Below are 21,840 nucleotides of genomic sequence, written 5' to 3'. Positions count from 1 at the left end.
CTGATGTTATGTGGTTCGCTTAGGATGAGGGTCTTGTCAAACCTGGCATTTGTGGGATTTTACTTTCTTATAGTACATTATATTACCAAGTCCAGTGGGATACAGGAGGCATTGGGAGACATGGGGTGCTCTGAAAGGTAGAAAAGTTAGGAGTCTTATGACACTGGGGAGAAGTCATTCTTTTACCCAGATGGACTCCTCACTCACTGGGAAATCTGTTTGAAATTCTCTCTCTCTATCTCTCTCCCACAGCTTACACTCTCTCTTTCTCTAAAATAAATATATTTTTAATAAAAAGAAAAGAAAGTTCTTGACATACTCAGTAGAATTTTATATAAGCAATACAAATGGGAATTCAGAAGACTATGCAGAAACATGGATTGAGTTATGATAAGTAAAAAGACCCAAGATATTATGTACTCTATGATTTTACAACTCTGTCAAAATATATATGCATTTGAAAAAAACCAGAAAGGGAATATAGAAAAAATGATAGTTGTATGAGATGATGAGACTATACATTTTTCCTGTATTTTGCACACTTTTAGCAGTGTTCTGTTGCTTTTACAACTCAAAATAAGAAACACGACAGCATATGTCAGCCTTTGATAAGACACATAACATTGGGAGGCCTGGGTGGCTCAGTTGTTAAGTGTCTGCCTTTGGCTCAGGTCATGATCCCAGGGTCCTGGGATCGAGCCCCACATTGGGCTCCCTGCTCAGTGGGGAGTCTACTTCTCCCTCTCCCACTCCCTCTGCTTGTATATTCCCTTTCTTGCTGTCTCTATTGAATAAATAAATAAAATCTAAAAAAAAAAAAGACACATAATATCAAATCAGGAATAATGCTGTATATTTTAAAGAGAATTACAATTGAATGGAGGGTGTTTTTGGTTTTTGGTTTTGGTTTTTTTTAGGCGAACACCCCAAACATAAACATTCAAAATGGCTGCTGACCCTTTAGAAGGAGTCTGTCCCCTGTGTGGTCTTCCTATTGCTTAAAATAGCTTGTTAAATGCATTCTTGAGCAATGTGAATTAGGTGTTTCTGGCAACAAAGATGAGAACATTGGGACTGAGTACTTGAATCAAGAGGCAACAAGGCTCTCCAGCCCCATGTGGAGTAGTCATGGGACATCTAAGTGCTGATGTCCTCAGATGCACAGTTTAAGAAGGCTAGCTCTTGTGGCTTCTTGGACATATTCTATCCAAAGATAATGATAAAGGCATTCTCTTTCTCTTATTTCTTTTTCTTACCCCCTGCCTTCCCCTCTTTAGGTTTTCACTGGAATTTTCACAGCGGAAATGTTCCTGAAGCTCATAGCCATGGATCCCTACTATTATTTCCAAGAAGGTTGGAACATTTTTGACGGATTTATTGTCTCCCTCAGTTTAATGGAACTGGGTCTAGCAGACGTGGAGGGGCTTTCGGTGCTGCGATCTTTCCGATTGGTATTCCATATTTCTCCAATTTCTTTTTACATTTCCTATCTTGCAGCTACTAAAAAGTTTTGCACAAGTTAATTTGATGATTTAAAAAATCCTTAGCTATATTCTACTCACAATTTCTGTTGGCAATTTATTGGCTTAGATACTAAAATTTTGAAAAAAATTTTCTGCTAAATGCCCAATATAGAAGTTAGTTTTTAATGTTAGTCAACAAACAGAAGTCAATTTTAGGAAGTTCCTCAGAAAATAATGGTTAATCTAAAAGATGAAAAAGGATTCCTAAGGGCTATTTTGAGGTATAATGAATTTGCTAGTAAAGCTGAAGTGGAATTTCTCCTTGTTCAAAGAGGTCTCTCATTTCTTCCATCATGATGACCCCTTCCAGAAAACAGGAACAAAACAGTATTTTTTAAAATGATATTGAAATTAACTGTTAAACATTGGCTTTTTCCCCCCATAACATTAGCTGAGAAGGATTTTATAATGTACCTGAAAAAACTAATGTTAAAATTATTAAAATGACTTTGAAACAGTTAATGATACCCTCAAAATAGCTTCCCATAAACACAGGCATAAGCTCTGTCCTGATTAAGTCCCTTGAGAAGCTGAGTTACTTTGGGGATATCCCACTCAAAGCATCAGAACTGGCTTAGGTTTTTCTCTCCTCATCGGGAAAAATACCTTAGCACTTATAACTGAAAGGATTTTAGTTTTTTTCATCAGGATATTCAGCATGTTGAAAAAGAGAATTGGAATAAAATGGAATTATTTGTAAAACAGTGGTCTCACTCAGCCTCAGTCCATCGGGCAAGTTTCTGGAACCTCTGTTTACTAGTCTTGGGATCTTTACTAGTCTTAGGACCCAGGCCACAGTAGACTTTTTGAAAATCGTTCTTACTATCTGGAAGATGGGATGAAGGAGTAAGAGGTGGAAGCCTGAGCACTAGCATTCCTAATAATTTTAAGAACCGGTCAGGAAGGGAAAAAATATGAATGATCCAGATATTCATACAGAGAAACACCTGGTAAATCTTAAACTCTCAGATAAGACTCGAGCTTTTAATAGGAAAAAAATGTTCCACTCTGTGCTGTTGCCTTCTACCAAAATTCCTATTATGTCCTGTGTTAGCCATTAACTTATAACATCTGAAGATGACCTCATCATTATTATTTCTAGATAATGAATTATATGCATTATAATTCTAGACTATTTGCTGAGACCTTATAAATCATTTATTACAGAATATAGAAATCTCATAACAGAAGTTTGTCCTCTGAATTAATATCACTATAGGCCCTCCTCGTAAGATGTTTGATATACATGGAACTGCACCTACTAGGGCTTTGTGCTTTTCCTCCAAATTATGCCAAGCGTATTCCACAGTTTCATATCAGCTATTGATTTTTTACTGGCAAGCAAAAAGAGAGATACTTAAAATTTTTACATGATTTTTTTAAAGAGACAGATGATTTATTTTTCACTTTCCTTGCCATCCTGATCTTTTGCTTCACTACAACTCAACATTTTCCTTCATATGTTCTTTGAGATGTCAAGGAAAAATCAATAGCAAAAGGATATATTCATGTATGGGTTCTTAAAAAGTAGATTGAGGGATGCCAGTGTGGCTTAGTTGGTTAAGCGTCCAACTATTGATCTCAGTCAGGTCTTGATCTCAGGGGCGTGAGTTCAAACCCCCTGCTGGGCTTTGCACTAGGCATGGAGCCTACTTAAAAAAAAATTAAAATTTAAAAATAAAACATAAAAAGCAGTTTGACTCAGACTAATACAGGGGGCTAGAGGCAATAATCTTGGTTCCTAGTTTAAGTTTTTCATGTACTGTGAAATTAATCCATTTTGCCTGTCTGTGCCTTACATTCCCCCATTTTAGTCTAAGATAGTTAGAAAGTCCTGGGAATTTCCCAAGGTCGCTCAGTAAATTTAAGCTCATCTCACTAATTTTGTATGCTTTTATTTTAGCCATGCGGAAGATAATGGATTGAGTATCATTTGATTTTTGTTTCAATTTTTTCCCCCTTAGCTCCGAGTCTTCAAATTGGCCAAATCCTGGCCCACCCTGAACATGCTGATCAAGATTATTGGAAATTCAGTGGGTGCCCTGGGCAACCTGACCCTGGTGCTGGCCATTATTGTCTTCATCTTTGCTGTGGTGGGGATGCAACTCTTTGGAAAGAGCTACAAAGAGTGTGTCTGCAAGATCAACCAGGACTGTGAGCTCCCTCGCTGGCACATGAATGACTTTTTTCATTCCTTCCTCATTGTCTTTCGAGTATTGTGCGGGGAGTGGATCGAGACCATGTGGGACTGCATGGAAGTGGCAGGCCAGGCCATGTGCCTCATCGTCTTCATGATGGTCATGGTTATTGGCAACTTGGTGGTTAGTACTAACTTGTACAACTTCTCATTCTTTGCCCAAAACATCATACCCTTGACCCAGAAGCCCAATGGTCTTGGTCCTACTAGCGTTCATGCCTGTGCTAGTTTTTATTCTTTCTTGGCTCAAGAACCCTAAGGTACAAATGAAGGAAAGGAAACTGCTCTTTACAGAGGCCTGCTGAGTCCTAAGCCCTACAATCTGTCACCCCTTTTTCATAGCTATGGAAACAAACCTCAGCAAAGTTAAATGACCTTCCTGAAGTCAGGCAACTAATAAATGTCAGGGCTTGTATTAGATCCTGTACTACAAAATCTACGCTCTTTCTACTACAGAAAAATTCATTTAAATTCAGAATTTCTCAACTTCAACACTGTTGGCACTTTGGGTTAGATAATTTTTTGTTGTAGAATTGTCCTACAATCCTTTTGTTGTAGAAATGTCCTACAAATGTGTTGTAGGATGTTTAGCAGCTTTCCTGACCTCTACCTTTTACTGGCCAGTAACCACCCCCCACCTTCCCTAAGTTGTGATAACAGAAATGTCTCCAGGCATTGCCACTGTCCCCTAGGAGGCAAAATTGCCCTCCATTGAGAACCACTGATCAAAACCGATGGAGGGTTTTATCTAACTTGTATAAATGGCAAATCACTTTTTTGCTGTACTCTGACCTGTCTGCCTGCTGTCTTCTGCCTCTGTATGTAGACTATTCACCAACAGAGATTTTGACGTCATGTTTCTCAAAGTGTGGTCAGAGGACTAGCAGCAATGAGATCACTTTAGAGTATGTTAGAACCTTAGGCCTCACCCCAGAACTACTAAATCAGAATCTGCATTTTTAACTGGACCCCCGGTGATTGACATGCACACTAAAGTTTAAGAAGTACTTATCTTTCAGATCAGGCCCAATCCAACTTGCCAGTCTAGAGCAAGGGGGGCTGGAAGAAGGCAAACCCAGAGGACCCCCTGTCAGCTCATCCAGAGAAGTTCTCCTCCTTTTTGTGCCAGAGAAGCATGCCAGGAGGGGGTTCCTGCTCACCAGCCTCTGGACCAGCCGTGCCACCCTATTCTTTCCTATGATCTGTAAAAATGGACACTGTGATGTTTCTATAATCCCTTCCTTTCTCCATTTCTGATCACCCTTCCCTTGTCCTACTCCCGCTAGACTTCCCACTTCTTCAGTGAATGCAGCTGTGCCTCCTGATACATAGTGGCATCCACATTTCCCAGCCCTGGCCTTCCCATCCGTTCTCCATCCTCCTCTTCTCACTTGTCTCTGCATCCTCTCCCCGTTACTCTACAGATACCTGAGCACATGACATTACTTCTGCTTCTGGTAACACCTCTCCAGGTTTCCCTTTGCTCAGTCCTTCTGCCCACCTAGTCTTTAGGAATCTGTGACTAGAAGTCTCTTCTGACTCTCTTCTCTCCATTCCCAGTAAACAGTCTGATGCCTTTCATACACCTTAATTAATAGTATTTCTAAGATCTTCCCCATCCTTTCCATGCCTGTAACCTATCCAGTATTTCTGTAAGTGTGGTCTGAAAATCACAGCCACCCAATTTTCACTCATTAAAACAGGTGGTCCCAGGCCCTATACCAGATCTTCTGAATCAGAACCTTAAAGGTGAGGCCAAGGAAATATGTATTTTTTTCATGCAACCTCTCCCCAGATTTTCAGGCATGCTAAGGTTTGAGATTACAGTAGCCTAGTCCAGACCCTTATTAACTCATGCAAGCGACAGCTCTAACTGTATGTAGCTGGTAGGAATGATTTTCTCAAATCTCTATCATCTGTTACTCCTCTACTCAAAGACTAGTAGTGAATCCAGTTAAATAAAATTCAAATTCCTCAGCCTGGCCTTCAAAGCCCCCTCCAACTCACCCTCATTTTACCAACCATACTCCTTTATAATTCTACAAATGGCCCAAATAATTTGCATACATATAGTGCATTTATTGTTTCCATTCCCCCCACTCTATGCATACTATGATCTCCACCTAAAATGTATTGCTTGCTCTTCTTCAGAAGTGTGACAAAGTAAGGGCCAGGTGTAAATCAAGAAGTGAACACCTCTCCCAATTTGTAAAGTAAGTCTTAATAAAAATAAATTAATTAATCTTAATGTCCAATGTGGTAAAATAGACTATTAAAACATAAATAAATAAAGCCTGGATTTATTTAAATAAAGCTTGGCTGGACATTTAGATATACAACAGGACACAACAGTCACAATCACTGTCTTGTTAAACTACTTTATTTTATAAATGTTAGGAAAACAAAGGAAATTAATTCTTAAGATGACATGAACTGTATTTCAGTTCTACTTTCTTGATTTGTTGTAGGAAAGCATGGCTCTCCAAGCTCAGTTGTTTTTTTCATGTGGATTTCCAACACTTCCCCTGCCCGTGAATACATGGCATCTGTTTCTTCTTAAATCCTCCCAATAAGCTGTGTCCATCTTTATTTTCTGTTTGGGAAGATTTTTTTCCCAAAATGGATACAGTTTTTGCTTTTTCTGATTGTAAGAAAAGCAATATATTTGGGGGTACATATATATGTTTGTAAAACTATAAGAGAACCAAGAAAAGACATATTAACCGTATATTACAACCAAAACCAAACAAAGTTCCCACTTGGTAGAAAACAATATGGAAGTTCCCCCCAAAATTAAAAATAGAACTACTATATGATCCAGTAATTCCGTTACCAGGTGTTTACCCAAAGAAAACAAAAACACTGATTAGGAAAGACATACGCACCCCTATGTTTATTGCAACATTGTTTATACTAGCCAGGATATGGACCACACCAAGTATCCATCCATAGACAAATGGATAAAGAGATGGGTGTATCTGTATACAGTGGAATATTACTCAGCCATAAAAAAGAATGAAATCTTGCCATTGGCAACAACATGGCTAGACCTAGGGGGTATAATGCTAAGTGAAATAAGTCAGAGAAAGACAAATACCATGTTTCCACTCATGTGGACTTTAAGAAACAAACAAATGAGTAAAGAAAAAAAGAGACCAAAAAAAACCCCAAAACAACAACAACTCAGACTCTTAAATACGGAGAACAAACTGATGTGTACCAGAGGAGAGGGGGAAGATGGGTGGAAGAGATAAAGAGGATTAAGAGAATGCTTATTGTGATGAGAACTGAGCAATGTGTAAAATTATTGAGTATTGTACACCTGAAGTTAATATAACATTATATGTTAATTATACTTCAATAAAAAAAATTTTTTTAATGCCCACTTAGTGACATGAGCACTGTCAAACCAAACACAATACTCACTCTTGTGCCTGTCACATGAATCTGTGGGCTTCCAGTTTGAATCCTAGTTTAATGGCTGACTTCATGTCATACTGTCTACATTCACTCTCCTTTCTCCTAATGCCACTGGTACAGGTGCTGAACCTGTTTCTGGCCTTGCTTCTGAGCTCCTTCAGTGCAGACAATCTGGCAGCCACGGACGACGATGGAGAAATGAACAACCTACAAATCTCGGTCATCCGGATCAAGAAGGGAGTGGCCTGGGCCAAACTGAAAGTGCACGCCTTCATGCAGGCCCACTTTAAGCAGCGTGAGGCCGATGAAGTGAAGCCGCTGGATGAGCTCTATGAAAAGAAGGCCAACTGCATCGCCAACCACACTGGTGCAGACATCCACCGGAACGGTGACTTCCAGAAGAATGGCAACGGCACGACCAGTGGCATTGGCAGCAGCGTGGAGAAGTATATCATCGACGAAGACCACATGTCCTTCATCAACAATCCCAACTTGACCGTGCGGGTGCCCATTGCTGTAGGCGAGTCTGATTTTGAGAACCTCAACACAGAGGATGTTAGCAGCGAGTCGGATCCTGAAGGCAGCAAAGATGTAAGGTCCCAGTCTAGAACCCAGCCCTGATTCTGTGTGGGAACAAGTGGCCCTGGCAGTTCCCGGGACTGGTTCAGCTGTGGGCTGGGTAGAGAGCTTGGGGAATAGCCAGCTAGGTTTGAGATCCAACCCTAAGACCCATTGCCATTCTAGACCTCCTCTGGGTGACCTAGTTTCCTGAGATGTTCCTAGATCTGTCTCCGTCACTGCCGGCTCATCTCAGTCAGAGGCTGGAGTAAACCCTCCAGTACTTCCCTGCCAGTAATCCATCTAAGCCGCAGCGCTGAGACCCACCAATAGCCACCTTCCATTTCAGGTGGACCCCTCATCTGTGAGCAGTCCCGACAGAAGTTTTGAGGGCCCTCTGGTCATTGTTTGCCCCTCTGCAAGCGGATGGTGATGCGCTGGTAGTAAGAATTGCAGAGAGTCCTGTCTGGTCCTTCATCAGTGTCCGAGGTAGAGCGTGGAGGGGAAGTGTCATGCAGAGTTGGTTAAACCCCCTTTTCTTTGCCACTCTAGAAACTGGATGACACTAGCTCCTCTGAAGGAAGCACCATTGATATCAAACCCGAAGTAGAAGAAGTCCCAGTGGAGCAGCCCGAGGAGTACTTGGACCCAGATGCCTGCTTCACAGAAGGTGCAAAGGGGCAAAGACAGGGGAGGGGCCATGGCCCTGGCACTGCTTGCAGATTTCTGCCGGAGCCAGTGGTTGGCTCCGCGTGGGGGCTCCATGGCCTTCCTCAAGAGCTCTGTTCCCCACCTCCTCCTCTAGAAGCCAGTTGATATTGTTTCGCATGTTTGGTTCCTACCTAGAGCGAGTTTCTATTTGCAAACATTTCTTTGTCTGTTTTCTCTTGGCATCAGCCCAAAACTTCCGATAGCAAGGCCTGTTGTGGCTTGCTGTGGCTGTGTCTGCCTCCTAACTCCCCTTTTCTCCTCCCTCTCACTGCTTCTTTAGAGGACATCTTCCCAATTCCAGAGGGCCCTGTCCCAGTAGTGTTGCAGCGTAGCCCTAGCCCTGGCACCCTCCGTGGCTGAGGCAGGCCTTCTGATTCAGCCCCTGTGCTCCTGGCTGTGTGGTGGGACAGCGGCTGCTGGGGTCAGGAGGCCGAGGAAGGGTCATGTCTGGGTGGGGCCCGCTCCTGCTTTGACCTGCCTCTCCCGCTGGTGCCAGGTTGTGTCCAGCGATTCAAGTGCTGCCAGGTCAACATCGAAGAAGGGCTTGGCAAGTCTTGGTGGATCCTGAGGAAGACCTGTTTCCTCATTGTGGAGCACAACTGGTTTGAGACCTTCATCATTTTCATGATTCTGCTCAGCAGTGGTGCCCTGGTGAGTCCCAGGGAGAGGACGGGGAGGGATGGGCTGGGAAGGGCTTTGTAGGAGCTGCGGGAGGGTCCAGGTGGGGCGCAAGCCCAGTGCCTCTGAGAGCACAGATGGCTGTGGCCCCAAGCATGATGATCTGCCAGAGTGCTTTGGCCTGATGTTTTGAGCTTTTAGGATTAGAATCCACTTATCCACATCCTGATCTTCTTTACACTCAATATGACACCTCTCACATCTAAGACCCCCTTTCTATCAGGATGAGAGCACAAATTATCTTCACTGCTTAGTTTACCCCGTTCTAAGCAACTTCCTCAAATGATCTTCCCTTCTTCACCTAGTATCCCAAATATCTTGTTCTTTACTTTTCACTTGCCCCAGATGAGAGAGAGGTTGGCTTTCCCTACCCCATCTCCCCTCACACTCTGACTGGTTGGGAGAACTCATGGCATTAGCAGATACTTAAAGAGCCAGGTCTCTGGTGTAAAGGCTGTTCATATTCACAGAGTTGGAAGTGCTTCTCATTGATCGGTGAGGCTCAGGGGGCACTGGACACGCAGGCTCCTCCCCTGTGGGAGCTCATTATCTGGGCTTTTGCTTTTATTTTAGCTGGCTTATAACTGAGGAGACCTGGACAGGGTCAGGAGTGAGGGAGTTGTTCCCCAGTTGGATAGATTTGAGGATAGTAGGCACTTAGAGACATGGCATATTCTCCTTGCTTGAGTTAAGGGAAAGCTGAAAATGCAGAATTTTGAAATGCTTTCAAAAAAGACAGGCACATTCATGTAGGGATAGAAGCAAAGCCTAATTTGGGTGCAGAAAATAGCAAGAGAATGTTAAATTTAGTGTTAAAGATCCTGTAGGAAGGGCGCCTGGGTGGCTCAGTGGGTTAAGCCTCTGCCTCCTGCTCAGGTCATGATCTCATGGTCCTGGGATCAAGCCCTGCATCGGGCTCTCTCCTCAGCAGCAAGCCTGCTTCCCCCTCTCTGTCTGCCTCTCTGCCTACCTGTGATCTCTCTCTGTCAAGTAAATAAATAAAATCTTTAAAAAAGAAAAAAAAAAAAGATCCCGTAGGAGAAGAAGAGAAGAGAAGCTAAAATGGAGGCAGTTGGTGGCTAGGAAGAGCCCGTGGGGAGTGGGGGGCCAGAGGTGGGGGGATTATGCAGGCATGTGGCAGGACAATTGCAGGAGGCCAGATGGCTTGGCAGCCTGGATCTGGGTGAGGAGAGGGTTTAGTCACACTGTCCTGCCTGTCCTGGGCCTTTACTGCCTCCATAGGCCTCCCTCAGTGCTGGCTGAGGGGCTGTGCAGGCCCCCGTATAACAGGACGATCTCTGCCCACGGGAAAAGGGAGGGCCAGACTCAGGCCAGAGCCAGGAGAAAGATATTTTGTGACTGTCATCATTGCTCTTCCTCCAATCTTGTAAACAGAAACCCAGAATTAAGGAACACACCTCATCTTCTGACTCTTCTCTTTCTCATTGCCAGAAAAAAAGAAAAGCAGAAAAGCAGCAGTGAAACAGAAGTTCTGAACCTTCTTTGCTGCTCACCTTTGATAGTTTCTCTTTATTGTAGATGAATAAAATGGGGCACTTGGCTCGGTACTTGAAGACCCTGTGCAGTTAGGAGGCATGAGACCTAAGAAGAGCAAAGTGAAGGGGTGCCTGGCTGGCTCAGTCAGTTAAGCGCCCGACTCTTGATTTCAGCTCGGGTCATAATCTCAGTGTTGTGGGATCAAGCCCCGCTTTGGACTCAGCAGGAGTCTGCCTGAGATTCTCTCTCCTTCTGCCCCTCACCCCCTCTCTCAGCTCACGCTCTCTCTTTCAAAAAAAAAAAAAAAAAAGCGAAGTGAAGCCACAGCTAAAATGTCTGAGAGAAGCCAAGAGTGGGGATATGAAGGGACTTTGGGTGGGAGTGGTGGATAGAGCTGCCAGTTACCGAAAGCTCAGTCGGGCATCTCACACGTATTGGGTGACAGAATGAATCTCTGCAAAGAGAGGTAAGGGGAAACTTGACATGGAAGCTGTTGAGTAGTTCACTGAGCAGAGGGGGGGTTATTTGTACAAAAGACCCCTGAGAAGAACAATGGACCATGACCTCTCCCAGCTGCCCAGTGATGGAACTGGAGTATGTGATGTGCCTCCTTGTTGGAAGTGTATCTGCAGCAGCCCGATTCTGTCCTTCCTTCTGGAACAGTCCAGAGCAGGACCTCCCATTGTAGGACACAGGACTTTTGATCCCCCTGTAGTTTTCTCTCACGTTGCAGGACTCCCTGCTCTCCCTCCACAGCCCTCCACCCCAGTCATGGGAATGTTCTACCTTCGTGTTAGGAAGTCACTTCATTCAGGAATTCCAGAGAGAGAAAGTTGGACTAAGATTTTCTTCACCTGAGCGTCTCCCAGTCCTGTGACCCTCCCCCATATCTGTGGCATCAGGGGCTGCAGGGAGAAAAGATTTTATCATATAAGCATATAGAGTGTCAGCACGGAGAAGCTAGAACCCTCAGACTCTGCCGGAGGACATGTAGAACGGTGCCACCACGCTGGAGCGCTGGTTGACGGGGCCTCAAAAACTGAAGCCTACAGTCACCACGTGAGCTGGCCGGTCCCCTCCTAGACATTATACCCCAGAGAAAGGAAGACATGTCCACATAAAACAGATGCACGAATATCCGTAGCAGCGCCATTCACAATAGCCAGAAAGTAGGCACACAAGTGTCCGTCAGTGAGGAAGGTAGACAGACTGCCATACAGCAACCACATTGGAGTCTTCTTCATCGGTCAAGAGAAACACAACAGTGATGCGGGCTGCAGCATGGATGAACTTGGAAACCTCTGTGCTCAGGGAGAGAAGCCAGTCACCAGGGACCACGTATCGTCTGATTGCCTTTATATGAAATGTCCAGAATGGGCAGATTGGAAGAGAGGAAATAGCATGGTGGTTGCCTGGAACTCGTGGGACGCAAGGAGGCCAGAGGGTGGCAGCTAGAAGGTGTGGGGTTTCTTTTGGGGGTGGATGGAGACACTCTAAACTTGATTGTGTGATGGATATACAAGTCCGAATGTACTGAAAGCTTTCGAACTGTACACTTGAAATAGCGGCATCATATGCTGTGGATTGTATCTCAGTAAAACATTTTTTAAGAAGCCACTTGTGGCGGGGGGTGGGGGCATGAGAGAGACAGGAAGCCCAGCATAGGCCAGCCGCAGGGGGAGGAGCTGCCAAGGGGTGGGGGCCTTCCCAAGCTGCTTGCCTCCCTTCAGGCACCTTGGGCAGCCACTGCTTCTCTTCCAGGCCTTCGAGGACATTTACATCGAGCAGAGAAAGACCATCCGTACCATCCTGGAATACGCCGACAAAGTCTTCACCTACATCTTCATCCTGGAGATGTTGCTCAAGTGGACAGCCTACGGCTTCGTCAAGTTCTTCACCAACGCCTGGTGCTGGCTGGACTTCCTCATTGTGGCTGTACGTGTCCTGCTTTCTACTTCCCACCCCTTCTCGTAGGGAAACAAAAGCAGGGATGTTCCTTCCTCTAATGGCCAGAGTTGCCTGGGCACCCAGGATGTTGGACAAGATCTAGGTGTAGTTTGGGGGAAAGCTCCTGTCAGAGCACTCAGAGCTTAACTTCAGGCGAGGGAACTCTGAAGTCCCTCCATCAGCCCCAGGGTTAACCAACCAGCTCTGGGCTCTGGTGGTTTGGCTTGGAAGAGTCAGAGATTAGGAGCGGGAAGTGGAATTGTTGGTGCCAACACCCTTTGTTATTAGGCTGGGAACAAACAGTTCTTGCCCTGTGCCAGCAGGGTGCCCTCTTTCTGGTGCCAGGGGAGGGGTGAGGATGAGGAGGGGTACAGGTGTGGGAGGGATCTCGGTAAAGCTCTCTCTGCTGACCATTCCTATGGATACTTCCATCATCTCAAGGCTTCGCACCAGACTCCTCCGAACGAGTCCGCCTGTCCAGAAGCGGTGGTGTTCACACTGAAATCCACGCTCCTTCCCACACACTGCCATTTCCACAGTGGTGATCACACGAGAATCCTTTTCTCCTCCAGGTACCAAGACCATTTCCAAGGCTTGCCAGCCATCACCTACTGTCTTATTTTTCAGGGTGGAAGCTGCATCTTCTCTGATCATTTCTCACCCCACAAGCCCTTGTTCCTTGTTGGCTTTTCTAACTGTGATGAATGCTTCTTATTCTGTGTAATCACTAAAGCTCTTTTCTTGTAGCCAAATCAGCATTCGAAATAAAGGGTGAATGGGAATTTCAGGACCAGGGCCAGTGGAGAATTCACTTCCTGCTGAGCTGAGCGCTAAGTGCCAAGCAAGCGGAGTGTTTGGAGGCTGGTTGGGTACATATAGAATGCAGGTTTCCTCAGCCGTATAGTAAACCATCTAGAGCATGCCTCTAGGATCCGGAATGGAACAGCATGGACGCCTCTGTCAGATAATGGGAGCCCAGCACTCCGCACCAGTGATCTCTGCTCTAGAACACATTCCTGTTCCTGTAAATGTCTGTGACTTCTGACTTCCAGGGGATGTCACTCTGCTCCTATTTGCATTCCCTTTTCAGAAACCCGGCCTTTAGGGAGATGCCCAGATGAGGTGAGGAAGTCATCCCCTGCCCTTAAAGTGAGCCAAACAGGTACTGCCCCAGAGGGCGGCAACCGGAGGCCGTCCTGGCAGATTTCAGCACTCCTGTCAGCAGCCGCCACTAGTGCCTTCTGATGGAAGGGCTCCACCTCCCACAGATGGAAGGCTCGAGCTCTAAGATATATGTGCTGCCGAAGCGAGCACGGCTCGAGCTCTAAGAATGAAGGAGTGGGCTTGGGGTATGGCCCAGAGAATAAAGGGACACTGAGCCTGCTCTCTTTCACAGAACAGGACCCCCTGGTACCCAAATAAGCTGATAAAAGCATTGAGGGTTGTGCACATTAGCATTTATTTAGCAAACATTTTCATTCCCTTTTATACTAGGTGGCAGAGAAACAGAAAATATGAGACTGACACAGAGCAAGCATTTATCCATAACCTCCTCAGCTTGAGGGCATTGCTGGATTCTTACATTGCCATGAGTCCTGACAGTGGTTCCTCAGAACTCCTCAGTACCGGTTATTAGTCAACAAATAGAAATCAAACACCATTCTGTGTGTAGAGCTATCCCCGAAGCTGCAGTGAGCCACGAGGGGCATGCAGGCATGGCCCCAGCTCCTTAGGCACTCACACCAGTTTGCAGGACTCCTTGGAGTTGGCTCCACCCTTGCTGGGCCTGGCTCCAGCATTCTGGGAACAGGGCTCTCCTGGGACCCTCCCATTCACTGGCTTCTCTTGGACACAACAGTGCATTTAGTATCAGATGTTTACTGAGCACCCACAACGTGCCAAGCTCCTGCCAGGAGTTGTGGGGGATACAGAGAGTAGAAGACGGGGACACTTCTCTCTAAGGGCCGGCAAGGCTGAGACATGTATGCAAACAGTCACCGTATAAAGCAGCATGGGCTAAGGGGGAAGAGGCCCCAGTCCGTCCCTTGGCTGCACCGCCAGCCACTCCTGAGTTGTGAATGGGGAAGAAGGCTCACATGCACCTGCACAGCTGGAACCATCCGAGTTTTTTGCTGTCATGTGCCCTTGGCATTCTAGAACATCCAGTGGGTGTAAATTTTAGGTCCCACTCTAGCTCCACCTCTGAGAGAAGCTCTTCTTTCTATCTCATTCCCCAGTTACTAGATGTCTGAATCTGTTATTCGTCACCATGTTTGTTTCCCTAATGGATTCTCCTTCCTCTGTGTTATCCCTTAAAGCTGCTAAGAAGACTTTTTAACAATCACGTGGATAATCCCGACAATCTCCAAGGTTAATTCTCTTTGGTTACAAGCCATGTAATTCCCAAACAGAGACAATGTTTGATTTTGCTCAGGTCCTTGGCTGCAGTGGAGACCTTGTCCTGTAGAAGAGTTTTGTCAACTTTCCCCCAGGGAAATTTATCCCCTTATATCAAGAGGTTAACCAGCATATCAGTTCCAGAGACGGGAACTTTCAGAGACCACACATCCTGAATTCAGACTATGACAAACATTCTCCATTTGAAAATGTTCACATCATTTGGAAAAAGTCACCTAGTGTCTCCCTTTTTTCTCTATTCCTGTAGCCATTGATACCCTGAATTTTTACTTCCCCTCAACTCCTTTCTTTTTTCCAGGTTTGATTCTTTCCTTGAAGTATACTTTCAGCAATGAGCTGGTTACCTCCGGTGAAGGGTTAGCATGGGGACTCAGGATTATCAGAGCGCCCTCAGCTGATAAGGACTAGCCCACATAGGCTCCTTGCTGCCCCTGTCTTGGGAGATCTTGGCTAGATTGATCAGCTGAGCAGCATGGTATCTCAGCACCATTTAGAGCCACGCCAGGGAGCAGCATCTGCACCTTCATCCTTCTTCCCACCCCAGGCCTCTTTGTAATCAGACTAACCCACTGCCCTGAAGAGCTGGAGTGTCCCTGCCACGTGCGGGGCCTATTGTGCATGCCATCGCCCCTCAAAGCTTAGTGTTTGGCCGTCTTTACCTGGCATAGTTTCTCAGGGTAAGCTTGACTCAGGGGTATTTGATCTCAGGCACTTGGTGAAGATGGGACTACTCACCTTCAGATATGCCTATTAAGGTCTCACCAAGAATCTGGCAATTGTAGATTATTTGGGGTTAAGAGTTGACTGCACTTGGCAATCATAGGCAAAACACACCTCCATCTAGAGTCTTACTGAGAATGATAAATGGAGGGGAAATGATTGGTTGGTGCTACTGTTTCCACAGAAAGCTTTTGAGACCCTTGTTTTAGACAAAAAATGAACTCTGAAGCATGTACCCCTCAAAGAACAGGAGTAAATCGGGCAGGCTTTAATTCCAGATCTAGGAAGACTGCCTAGGACTCTAGGGAAGATATCTTCACTGATGGATTTTGAGTCCATGCACCCCTTTTAAAAATTGAAATCCTTGAAAAAAAATTGAAATCCTTGAGCATGCTCATCCCTTTCTCTCACTAGGTCACAGACATTCCACTTCTGCCTCCTGCCAGTCCTCCTGCTTCATTATAAAAAGAAAGAACTTATTTTTTAAAATGTTTCGTACAGTTCTGAGACAGAGACTCAAAGAATTAAAGCCCTCAGCTAGAGATAAAAAACAGCAAATGAAACTGAGTTGTAGATTGTTTCCATTTTTCTCCTCTAAATTTGCTTTAAAATATCAATGTAGGCCAAGCAGATGTGTAACCATCACTTTCTAGTAGAGGGAACTTAAGAATGACCTATGGGAGTATCCTAACCTATCCCAGAATTTGTGGTGCAGTACACGGGAAAGACTGCTCCAAGAAACCCAGAGCCCAGACTACCAGGATTCGATTGGCTAAAGGTAGTTCCCTTGGTGGGAACTCCAGTTAGGCCTCTCAGGTCAGGCCCAGGCAGCCCCAGATATAGTTGGCATCCGGTGTTAAGGGACCACATGGGAACTGCTCTGAGAGCTCTGGTAGGACAAAGTGAGTTTGGCTCTGGAAGAGCAGGAAGGCATTTAACCATCATGACTCCAGGCTTGGAGACCTTCAGGCTTCTCCCCAGCAGGGTGATACAGTCAACTCCGGATTGTTCTGATACCGATAACCGTCTCTTGGGATATTGTCGTTTTACCTGCCAGTCGGGGATGTGACCTCTCTGTGGAAGAAGGAGCTCTGGCTTGGAAACCAGGAGTTTCCAGGGTCTCTATTTCTGGCTCCAGAACTGCCAGTGTGACGCCCGGCAAAGTCTTGTGTAGGGGGCTCAGTGTCCTTATCTGTGACTACAATTTTTAAAATCGCTCTAAGTTTATCCTTCCAGCTGTTTTTCTAACGATGAGAGTAGGTGGTCCAGGAAAGAACAGACCTGAGGCCAGTTCATTCTGAGCTGTTTCTGGAGAGAAAGAATGGGGTTGATAAGGAGAAGTACAGGTTCAGTTTTCAGGCCCACCCAAGTTCTTATGAAGGCGTCTGGTTGTAGTTCAGAGACGGAAGGATTATTATAGTTGAAAGTGAGAGACGGAAGACTTGCTTAAGGGAGTTCTCGTGGAGCCAAAACTGTCTAGAAATTGCTTCCTTTGGTTCTTGCCTTCTTGGGAGTGGCAAAGCCAGCTGTGGCGCTTACTGGATACATTTCCTTTGTTGACGTAGTAACTCATCACGTTCTCCGGCAAATGGTTTCTTGTCAACCAGGAGCAAGAGAGCTTGTCCCTGTTGGAAATCCATGGTGAATGAGCTGAGGAGGGGGCGGCTTGTGTGGAGTGTGTGTATTTATCTGTATTCTTTTCCATAGGTACCATTAAATTTGTCTGGCTTAATTTAATGGCAACTTCTGGGAGCTGCAGAGGCTGTAAAGGGCGAGGGTAAGGTTTTTGTCATCTGTTCAGGCTCCTCTCCTTCCACTGGAACGTCCTCATTCCCCCTCTCCCTTCAGCCTCTTCCCTTTGCCAACCTTATGTATGTTCTACCGCCTCCTCTCGATTTTCTCCTCCCCCTTGTGTTTTTTCTTCTGCCTCTCAACCTCCTTTCCTTTCAGGTCGTTTGAGTCCAAGTTGAAGTAGGCAGCTGGTGTTACCCACTCTCTCTCTCCCTGGGGGGCCCAATCTGTGTAATCAGTGCTAGGGGCTTTATTCTAACACTCTGGAACCTCTTTTCTTGTTTTTCTTTGTTTTGTTTTGTTTCCTTTTTTGTTTTTGTTTTTCTCTTCTGTTTCCGTGTAGGTCTCTTTAGTCAGCCTTATAGCTAATGCCCTGGGCTACTCGGAACTAGGTGCCATAAAGTCCCTTAGGACCCTAAGAGCTTTGAGACCCTTAAGAGCCTTATCACGATTTGAAGGGATGAGGGTAAGATACTAAGAGCAGCTGATCCTTCTGCATGCCGATGGAAACTGTTTACGCATGCTAGAACTGATCACACGGTGGGAAGATCATTCAGACACGATCTGTGATGCAGCTGCTGATTTGATCCTCCACTCTCTCCCCGCACCTGCCCCGTGCGAGGGGATCGCATCAAGCTGCCTCATCACATTAATATGGGCCCCGCCCCAACAGCGTGCCATCGCAGAACATGTTAACGCTGGCTATTCTCATTTGGCCTGGCTTACCTGTAGCACTCGGGGCGGCTTTCTGGGATGTTGATTTAATAGGGAGAATCACCAGGTGCAAAGAAGGGGAATTGTAACCCGCGGCCCCACTGAAAAGCAGAGACCGCAGGCAGGGCTAGTGCCGGGTAGGGTATCGGCCAGGTGGGGGCTGTGGCCGTGCCGTCACTGAGAACGCAGCAGAGAAGGGGCTAGAAGACATGACGGCAGGCCTGGAATTGGGAACGGAGCAGAATTTGGCATGGCCCTGGGAAAAGAAATGCTTTTCTTTCTATTCTGATTCCTCTTATTGCACCTTGTTGTTCTCAGCCCAGTCCCATAAGGACTGGCAGCCTCTGTCTGATAGCAAAGCTTTCCTCCTCACCCCCTACCCCTCTGCCCACGCTATATGGTCCCCTATCCTGACACCGCAAAATAACAATCAGGTATGACGCCAGATGACTTCTCCACTAGTTCTGAAATTTCCTGACACCTGCTATTCCTGCTTTGGTGATACTCCACCCAGATCCAAACAGGGCAAGGTGCCGTCACCCTGCCAACTTAGAAACACAAGGCTCCCTCTTTTGGTGCCCTTTTGCTGTCTCTGTTGGTTAAAAAAAAAAAAAAATGTGCATGTGTGTGCATGTGCATGTGCACACACACACATGCTAAATAAAAAGTCAGTTTCCTAAAATCAAGTGGGCAACTGTCTTTTAGTGGTAATAGTTGTCCCGTGGTAACAGAGAGGTCTGTTATACTTAACGAGACCAAGAAAACTCATTTTCATTCAGATGTTGAATACATGCAGGAGAGCAAACCGAGGATACGTTTTTAAATGTGCAAACATCAGAATGTAGGAATGAAAATTAAATGGTTACAGTGGCCCCCAGGAAGCAAGACTGAGTGGAGGAACTAGGTACCAGGACAGTGCTGCTTCATCCATTCCTCATCTGTGGTCCCTGGGCACTGTTCCTCAAACAACCCCCAGTTGGACAGGAAGGTGAAAACTTCACTGCACCTTGGGAATTGTGTTTTGTTAGTTTCTTGAGACAAATGCTTTTCGCCACCAGTTGCATCTCTGCTGTAGCACAGTCACGGTTCGGTTTACTGCATATCAGCTTTCTGCAACCCGCGTGAAACCGTCTGCAGGAAAGTCAGGTCCACGGCAGCACAGACTGCTTTCAATTTAAAAAAACAAAGCAAAACTTGGGAGTCTAACTGTTTCCCCCAGAGATCAGAGAGATGTTGGAATAAGTGCAGGGAGGTCACTGTAAGGCACAAGCTAGACTGAAGGAGAGAGAGTATCCCACGGACAACTCTGCCCTCTCGGTCATTAGGGATGGGATTACCGTGCTCTCCCTTTTTCAGAAAGGGGTAGTGAAACTTTTTTCCTAAATCCTATCACTTCTGTTTAGAGCATTGATCACCTATGTTGGTGACTGAAGCTGAGGAGTAAAAGAAGGCTGGTGGAGACAGTACTGGGCACACTATAGCCACCTCCATAGCCTGTGCTCCTCCCCACCCCTCGGGGGTGATCCCAAACCTCCTAAAGCCAGACTGGTAGTACCTGAAGAAAGCCCAAGAAAAAACGCCCAGCTGACACTTGCTCTACATTTCTCCACCGGGAGTCTTATTACTGCCAGTCCCTGCCCATGGCGGAAGTCGTCCTTGGTAACCAGCCGGGGCTGATTTGTTCATGCCGGGGTTATTTGCCTCCCCTGGACTCAGGGGCCCTTAGGGTGGCCACACCTCTTCCCTCCAGCCCTACCCCCTTTCCCCACCTTCCCTTGGGCTCACCAATTCCATTCCCCAAAACTTCTGGTTGCCAACCTGCAAGTAGCTCAGGGACCCAGAGGCCCAGAAGAGGTGATCAGAGCAGAGAGGCATAAACTTTTCCTTGAAAAAGCATGAGGAAGTGAAACCTCTACCTCGAGGTTTTTTCCAACAAAAATAACATAAGGGAAAACCAGTTTGAACCAAAAGCCAGGATTTGGAACAATGAGTGTTCAGGAAGGGAAGGTCTGGTAGAGGAGTGGCCCTTGGTTTGGTCGTCTCTGGTCAGCTGACAGCACTGACCGCTCCTGGCTGGGCAGAGGAGAGGGCTAAGGACCCTGTGCAGCCGCTTCCCAGCCCCTCCCTGAAAGCGTAGCTGCTGGAAGGAAAGATTGAATCCGCCTGAGCTAACAATCAGCTTCCCAGCGATAAACAGCATTAGGTACATACATTTTATTTCAAGGTTACTTTTCTCCGGGGCCATATGTTTTCCATTTTGTGGTTTGGATTCTTATGTACACCAACACCCAGCACTTACCCTTAGAAAAACACTAGCTAGGAACCCTTCACAAACTGAAGACCATCAATGCAGGCAGGCTCGACTGTCACTGTGCTGCTCCAGTGGTAGGCTCAGACCTCCGTTTGGGAGGGAACATCCAGCCCTAGCCTGTCCTGGGACACTGACTTCCGTTCTTCCTCTCCTTCTTCAAACCAAACACTGGAAAATTGAAGCACTCATGCAATTATTGGCAAAGGAACACTTAATGTAGTTCTTTGCTTTTCTCTCCTCCATAGTAATCTTCATTTAAAGATTTCGCTGTGCTTTTAAATTTTTGAGGGTATATAATGCTATGAAACATGCATGCCTTTTTGTTGATTGTCAGTACATAGTTGTCCATTAAAGCCATGTTCCCTCTGCCAGATATTAAAAGCTATTTGACAGATTTTATAGCATTTAATGAACAGTAGTGTTCTAGACCTTATGAGAAGACAATGCTCTAAGAATTCATATCCATTGGAATTTTTCCATCAGCTAAGTGATTTGAAGCAATCATTAAGTATAAATGTCCATTGAAAAAAATAAGTTTGTAGATTGCTAGACCCAAGCTTTGAGTAATATTTCTATACCTAATTTTGAACAATGAATTTTATCATAACTAAAAGCAATATAGAATAACTTGAGAGTTATTAGGGACCAATTCATGAAGTGATTGCCTGTGGAAACTTGAATTACCATTTGCACTACCTATGGTGTGAGAGTTCAGGAAAGCACAGTTTTTTGCCCTTTGGTTGCTGAGAATGTCAGCCCAATGATGATTATATATGGAGCACAGTTAAACAATTTTCACTGTTTCACAATTTTCACATTATTAACTAGTATCTACAGCCAGGAAGAATTATTAGTAAATTTCATGAGCTGTTTACTGTTCTATTCATAAAGCTAAGCTAAGAAGTTTTTCTTTGATTATAATTAATCAGAAGTGCATTTACATCATATAAGGACATTGGATTTTCATGTTCTACATATCAGAGAACAAGGCCCGTGAATACTTTCATGTATTGATTCTTTCGATCAGCTCTACACGTATAAAAGTAGGAAGAGGTCACTTAGTTAATTAGCTAATTATTCTTCCCTGCTATAAATATTACCCCATATTCAACTGTAACATGTAACCCTATCCAGGACAGGTTATACTGGACTAAAATAATCAGAAGAGTTCCCAGAGGAGGAACTGAACTGAGATAAAAAGAAACATTTCTAGGTTTCAGATCTTTTGGGGCCTGCTTCCCCATTGCACACTTAGATGGTCTAATAGAAGGTCATGATCTCTCCCCTAAGCTCTGCTGCAAAATACTGTCACATAGACTTGATCTTTTGAATCTTGGTAATCTACTCTCTTATTG

General features: G+C 45.3%; 1 protein-coding gene across 5 annotated transcripts in view; it reads left to right on the top strand.

Annotated features, from left to right (window-relative positions):
* The window catches only part of SCN8A (sodium voltage-gated channel alpha subunit 8), a 177,435-nt gene that overhangs the window by 138,092 nt on the left and 17,503 nt on the right, over positions 1-21,840 (top strand). For 3 of the 5 annotated variants that reach the window (XM_045072918.1, XM_004774712.3, XM_013046919.2), the window contains exons 15-21: positions 1,278-1,451; positions 3,488-3,844; positions 7,261-7,731; positions 8,251-8,368; positions 8,906-9,060; positions 12,346-12,519; positions 17,804-17,926. In XM_045072918.1, coding sequence (XP_044928853.1) covers positions 1,278-1,451; positions 3,488-3,844; positions 7,261-7,731; positions 8,251-8,368; positions 8,906-9,060; positions 12,346-12,519; positions 17,804-17,926 — 1,572 coding nt within the window. The remainder of the gene's footprint in view (positions 1-1,277; positions 1,452-3,487; positions 3,845-7,260; positions 7,732-8,250; positions 8,369-8,905; positions 9,061-12,345; positions 12,520-17,803; positions 17,927-21,840) is intronic. The other 2 variants (XM_013046920.2, XM_013046921.2) reach the window with 1 other exon arrangement.

This window comes from Mustela putorius, unplaced genomic scaffold (assembly GCF_011764305.1).
Source record: "Mustela putorius furo isolate JIRA1106 unplaced genomic scaffold, ASM1176430v1.1 tig00537227_pilon_pilon_pilon, whole genome shotgun sequence".
Lineage (NCBI taxonomy): Eukaryota > Metazoa > Chordata > Mammalia > Carnivora > Mustelidae > Mustela > Mustela putorius.
The sequence above is the reverse complement of the archived record's forward strand: the minus strand, read 5'-3'. Positions and strand labels throughout refer to the sequence as shown.